Source organism: Microtus ochrogaster, linkage group LG3 (assembly GCF_000317375.1).
Source record: "Microtus ochrogaster isolate Prairie Vole_2 linkage group LG3, MicOch1.0, whole genome shotgun sequence".
NCBI lineage: Eukaryota > Metazoa > Chordata > Mammalia > Rodentia > Cricetidae > Microtus > Microtus ochrogaster.
Genome location: NC_022029.1, coordinates 28429241 through 28435459, shown reverse-complemented (window position 1 = coordinate 28435459; position 6219 = coordinate 28429241). Strand labels below are relative to the sequence as shown.

Here is a 6219-nt window from a genome sequence, read left to right as displayed (position 1 = left end):
TTTTTTTGTTTTTGTTTTTGTTTTTGGAGACGGGGTTTCTCTGTGGTTTTGATCTGTCCTGGAACTAGCTCTTGTAGACCAGGCTGGTCTCGAACTCACAGAGATCCGCCTGCCTCTGCCTCCCGAGTGCTGGGATTACCACCGCCCGGCTAGTGCTCAGCTTTTAGATGAAGCCACAGCCTCCACCTCTCACAACAGAAATGGAGCCTAGTAGCATTAGAGGTTCACCTCTCGCCCCTCCCCTCTCGCTGAAGTTCAGCCTTACCCCTCTCAGGTGAAGTTCAGGGTCTTGCCTCCCACAATTCAAGTTAAAGGCTCATACTTAGCAGCTGAAATTCCAGACTAGCCTCAAGTAGTCAAAATTCAGGAGTCGTCCCTCATTGGTTAAGTGTAGGTCCCGCCCCTCACGATGCCCTGCCCTGATGAGCACTGTATAGACCCTCCCTTCCCAGCACAACTCAGAAAGTGCTATCCGGCTGCTCTGGGGCCACCTATCTGCGTAGTCACGGCTCCTCACCTGAGCCCGGCCAGTGGCCCGTAGCACGCGCACCATGGCTGCTGCCAGCTCCTCCTTGGCCTGAGCAGACAGCGCGGACTCCAGCGCCTCACACAGGCGCGCGTAGTGGAAGGTGAGGAACTCGGCCAATTCCTTGTAGCGCTCCGACGGCAGAACGCGCAGACGTCGCACCCTTATCCGCGCCCGTAGAGCGGCGCCGGCTGGGGCCCCTAGCACCGGAAACCAGCGCTCCAGGCCCGCCGCGGGCGATCGGGGGATGCTCACCTCGTCCAGCTCCAGCGCTACCCTGCCCACGGCTGCACCTGCAGGGCCTGCTCCGCGTAGCCGCAGCGACAGGCGACGAGCTGGTGGCAGTGCTTCGAAGTGGAAGCGCTCAGCCCAGAAGAGCTGACCTGGGCCAGCCCGCGGAGCTGTGCGTGCCAGTAGAGCCCCGTCCAGCCACAGCTCCGCACGCACTCCGGGTGCGGCTGCTCGGGGCAGCCCCTTGGCCTCGTGCACCCAAACGGTCAGCCACGTCTCTTGCCTCTCCACATTGTCCTGCGTGCGGGAGTGGGGTATAAGTTGTGTTTTGGAGGTGTCTGAGCTCCAAGATGCGCACTGAGACTCCACGTTGCGCACTGCAATCCGGAGCCTTGCCCGCAGTGAAATCGCAGGACCCCTTAGCGAAGAGGCTGGGGCCATGATTGTCTGGGAGATGCTAAGCAAAACACATCTAGCTTTAGGGAGTGTCGCACACATCGCGGCTTAAATAAAAAAGGAGTAAGGACTTGGCGATTACTTAGTAGGCTGACTTGGGGAGCAAATAGATCCAGAACTGGATGCGGGAACAAGTCTGACATTCATGGGGTTGGTGGTTGCACAGGTGTGGACTAGGCGGGTGTGTGTACGAGAGGGTTTGGGGCAAACAGCTTTGGGTGGCATGTAAGGGGGTGGCTGGCTTGTGAGAGGGCTTTTTGTGTCCATCCCTTCCCCCTCAATGACCTGGCTGGGCTGGAACTGCCGACGAAGGTCCTCGATCCAACGGTCTCTCTCAGCGCTGGAGCGACAATAGAAACAGCGGCTCCCGCCGGCCCAGGTTACCTATTGGATATGGGATTCAAGAATTTAAAAGAGGCTAACGTGAAGCCAAGAGTTTAGTAAAGGCGAACGTAGGTTCCTCTTTTACCTGGAAGCAGTATGGCTCCCCCAGGAGGCTAGAATGCAGTGGCCAGACTCGCACATTCTTCTCAGCACCCAGGTCCAGCTCAGAGAGTGTGGCCAGAGATTCCCTGGAACCCAGAGCACTGGGGGGTCTGGAGCCAGGGAAGGGGAACAAGTGGTCATTCCTTGCTCACTCAGACCTTTCTAATCCCTAGCCACCCTAGCTACTGTCCCTTTCTGGCTCTTAGCATTTGACCTGCTATTTCCTTCCCTCTGTGGCTTAATTTCCATGCATTCTTTGGAGCGCCCAGATCCAGGGTGTTCAGATAGCGTCTAATCCAGAGACCACTCCCACCCTTCAACCAAGAGATGAGAAAATGCCTTGGATCTATATGGTTCCAAGTTCACCTGGTATGAGACAGAATAGAAAGAACACGGGAGGCGTGGGATGAAGGTGACGCTAAGGAACCCAGAGGTGAAGATTGGCATAGCGTTGAGCCTCAAGCCCTCCAGTTTCCCAGAGACTTACCCATCTCGAGGGCCGTGGGCTCCCAGCTCTGACCTGACCCTTTTCTTCTCCTTCAGCCTCTTGAGTAACCCCTAAGCGGGAAGAGAGATATGTGAGCCAGGCAGAACCCTGTACTCTCTCCTCAGCTCTGTCCTCTCAGAGTGTCCTTCAGGTTCTGCTAGTCTTGGAGGACCCAGCCCATGACCAGGTTGCACTAATATCTGTGAACCAGCAGATGACGCTTATATTTATGCTTTACAATACTGGGGATCGAACTCAGGCCTTCATGAGGGGCAAATGCTCTCAAAACAAGAGCTGTCTTCATGCCATCCCCCCGCCCAACAGCTTGTATTTCTTTCCCTTCCCTTTCCTCCCCTCCCTCCCCCTTCTTCCTTCTTTCCTTAGTCATGCCTTTTGAGTTAGTATCCAAGGAAGCCAGTGTACAACAGAGGTCAGCAACCATCTGCATGGTAAAAGGGGGCAGGGGCTGCTGAAAAAGCCCAGAGTGCCAGGGAAGGCACATGCAGGCTTTCGTTCAAAATCCAAAAAAAAGTGATAGAAGGAAGGAAAAGGAAAAGTTATACTTTTTGAGTTAGAACTTAGTAAAATAGGCAGGTTTCCCTTTCTTATGTTTACAATATTTTTCATGTGTCCCTGTGTGTGATATGCATGTGTGCATGTATGCACATGTGTATGTGGAATCCTGAGGCTGGCATCAAGGATCTTCCTCACAGTCAGGCATGGCAGCACATGTCTTTAGTGCTAGCACTAGGGAGGCAGAGGCAGGAGGATCGCTATGACTTGGAGGCCAGCCTGGTCTTCAAAGCGAGTTCCAGGACAGTCAGGCTGGAACACAGAGAAACCTGTCTCGAAAAGAAAAACAAAGGATTCTTCTAAGGCACTCTTCACCAGGAGGCAGCGTCGCTCACTGCACCCAGAACTCATTGATTTGATAGCTTGTTCTGGGGATTACTTGTTCCTACCTTCCAAGTACCAGACTTACAGGCAGGCTGCCATGCTCACCTAGCATTCGATGGGCGCAGAGGATCCAAACTCTTGTCCTCCTGTGTGCCCGGCCAGTGCTCCCCAGCCCCAGCCCCAGCAGCTTGCATCTCTAGAAGTCCAGTCACTCACTTCCCTGAGCTCTCTATAGACTCTTGGTAAAATAGAGAAGGAACAGGGTGTGGTGGCTCACATCTATAATCCCAGCACTTAGGATGCTGATGCAGGAGACTTTCTGAGAATCAGATGCCAGCATGAGCTACATACCAAGTTACAGAAAATTCTGAGCTACAGTATGAAGCTGTTTTAAAAATATAAAACCCAGTGGGCCGTGATAGTTCACGCCTTTAATCAAAGCACTTGGGAGGCAGAGGCAAGTGAATCTCTGAATTTGAGAACAGTCTGATCTACAGAGTGAATTGCGGGACAGCCAGGACTGTTACACAGAGAAACCCTGTCTCAATAAATAATAAATAAATAAATAAATAAATAAATAAATAAATAAATAACCTGGGTCTGGCATGGTGGTGTACACCATTAATCTTAGGACTCAGGAGGCAGAAGAAGTTGGATCTCTGTGAATTCAAGGCCAGGGTGATCTATATAGTAAGTTCCAGTACAGCCAGGGCTACATAGAGAGACCCTGTCTATAAAACAAAACAAAACAAAAAAGCAAAAGTTCCACAACCCCCCAAATATATATCCAAAAAAGGAGGAATTTTCTCATTAGGTTTATTCAACCAAGAATAGATGCAGAGGGTCAGAACTGGCCAGTGACCAACCCATGATCCCTTTTTTTTCCTGGTCCTCCATTTTCAGGACTGCAATTCTTTCTATTCAGGAGGAAGAGGTAGGAGGATCACAAAATTTAAAATAGTAGTCATTTTGTGTGTGTATGTGAATGTTTATTTTTTTTTTTTAGGTAGTCTCAATATGTATCTCTGGCTTGCTTGGAACTCACAATGGAGTTCCAATGCTGTCTCAAGCAGCCCAGTCTCTGTCTCTGTGTACTGGAATTACAGGCATGCACTATCACACCTGGCCCTAATATCTATACTAGGTCTCCAGATTTAGTTAGATGGTACAGCTTGTGTGAGACCCAGGACTGGGAGACCTTGTTCACCCTGGCCACTCCCCATCCTGTCACACTGGTTGCCATACCCGAACATTGTGGACCTGGTTGGAACCAGTAGCTTCAGGCTCAGTTTTTCCAGCAGCGCGATCTGCGGGAGGTCAGAGGTAGGAGGTTAAGGGGAGGAAGCATAGCAGTAGCCTATGAGTCGTTTTGAAAAGTTCTCAGCTCTGCATCCTCCCCAGTCTCCCCAATTTACCTGGATCCCTGAGGTTTCCCATGCATGCCTGCATGCTGCTCTCTGAGCTCGCGCTTCCCATTCGGATTTGGCGAGGACCCTGTCCTCCCATAGAAGTTGGCGGTCAGAAAGGGGAGGCAATGGGTGAGGTGCACATTTCTGGTGTTTACCTCTCTGCCACTGCCTCTGCCCAGTTTCCTCCCCTCTCCTTCCTCTTTCTTACCTCCTCCTCACCGAGAAGCACCAGCCTTCCTTCAAGCAGGGTGAAACCCCCAATGTCCCAAACTGGCATGTCAGGAGTGGGAGGCTCAGGGATCCGTGCAACAGGATCCGGGGTTGTTTCCAACTCCGGCTCTGGGGAGAGGAGGGGATGCTGGTTACAGAGCCTCCCCTTACTCCCTCTGACCTCCTATAAGTGTAGACAAGGTGCATTGTGCAGCAACCATGTCAGGCTGGGTGTCACTGGGCCGATCTCTACCTCTGTGGGGCTTGTTCTCATTAGCCCTAGAAGTGGACAATACCGTGTGTTTACCACTTTACACGCCTTCTCTTGCCCAGTCCTTCAGAAATCATTTAAAGGGCATTAGAACTTAGGCCCAGAGAGGTTGAGTGGCCTACCCAGAATCACACAGCTGTTGAGTGGTGAAGCCAGGCTTCTAACACAACCACCTTTCTCTTAACCAAGACAGTGGGCAAGGCTGAGACTCGGGACACCGCTGTAACGCTAGGACCTGAATTGGGAGGATGATGAGTTTCAGGTCAGTTAGTGCTACTGACTGAGATCTTATTCTAAAAGGGAAGCAGGGAGGAAGAGAATATGAGAATGAGGAGGTACAAACCTCTTACATAAATAACTAATCTGGGACCAGCAAGGTGGCCCAACAAGTCAGGGTGCCAGCCATGCGGGCCTGATGTGAATTCAATCCCTGGAACCCATGGAAAGGTGGAAGGAGAGCATCAGTTCAACAGAGCTATCCTCTGACTTCCACATGCACTGATGAGATAACTTCTCTACGGTGGAAAGTCTTCAATTTGAGAAAGGTGGAGAAAAAGCAACAGTGAATCGTATGGGAGTTCTCTTTCTTGGGCAGGTGGCGCTGGTGCAGAGTGGGCCAGGGAAGACTCCCCTCCCCACCCCGAAAGAGGGCATCTGCACTAGATTTTAAACTGAAATTTGAATTTCACCCAGCCGAGCTGGAGGAGAAGGAAGCAGGAGTGTCTGAACAAAGGCTGGCAGATGGGGAAGAGCCAGGGAAATAAAGGGAAGGGCAAGAAAGACTGGAGGGAAGGTGTCGGCAACCGGTTAGGAACTAGCGTTTGTTTGTGGTGCTGAGGACTGAGCCTTGTCCTAAGCATGTCCCCCATCAGTGGGCTACACTCAGTTCCCAACCGTGGGAGCAGTAGCAGTGAGCCATGGGAGAGAACGTGCTAAGAAGGAGCAGGGCTGCTTGGTAGAAAGCTCTGTCTGGACCTGTGTAGTGGACAACTAGGTACTGGACCCTGCAGGGCCTCAAAGAATGATTCTACAGGGCTAGGAGCTTAGCTCAGTAGCAGAGCCCTCGCCTTTCATGTGTGAGTCCCTAAACTGGAAAAAAAAAAAAAAAAGAAAAAGAGAAATAGTTGGGCATGGTGGTGTACACCTTCAATCCCAGCAAATGGGAGGCAGAAACCAGCAGATTTCTGTGAGTCTGAGGCCAGTCAGATCTGCATAGCAAGAATCTGTCTCAGGAAGAAAAAAAAAA

General features: G+C 51.4%; 1 protein-coding gene across 1 annotated transcript in view; it reads right to left on the bottom strand.

The window, feature by feature from the left end:
- Rasal3 (RAS protein activator like 3) overlaps window positions 1-6219 on the bottom strand; it is a 13442-nt gene that overhangs the window by 5099 nt on the left and 2124 nt on the right. Inside the window, exons 2-8 of the mRNA XM_005360694.2 lie at window positions 4701-4831; window positions 4499-4577; window positions 4329-4390; window positions 2187-2257; window positions 1683-1809; window positions 1499-1597; window positions 518-1054 (exon numbers count right to left, since the gene is read on the bottom strand). Coding sequence (XP_005360751.1) covers window positions 518-1054; window positions 1499-1597; window positions 1683-1809; window positions 2187-2257; window positions 4329-4390; window positions 4499-4577; window positions 4701-4831 — 1106 coding nt within the window. The remainder of the gene's footprint in view (window positions 1-517; window positions 1055-1498; window positions 1598-1682; window positions 1810-2186; window positions 2258-4328; window positions 4391-4498; window positions 4578-4700; window positions 4832-6219) is intronic.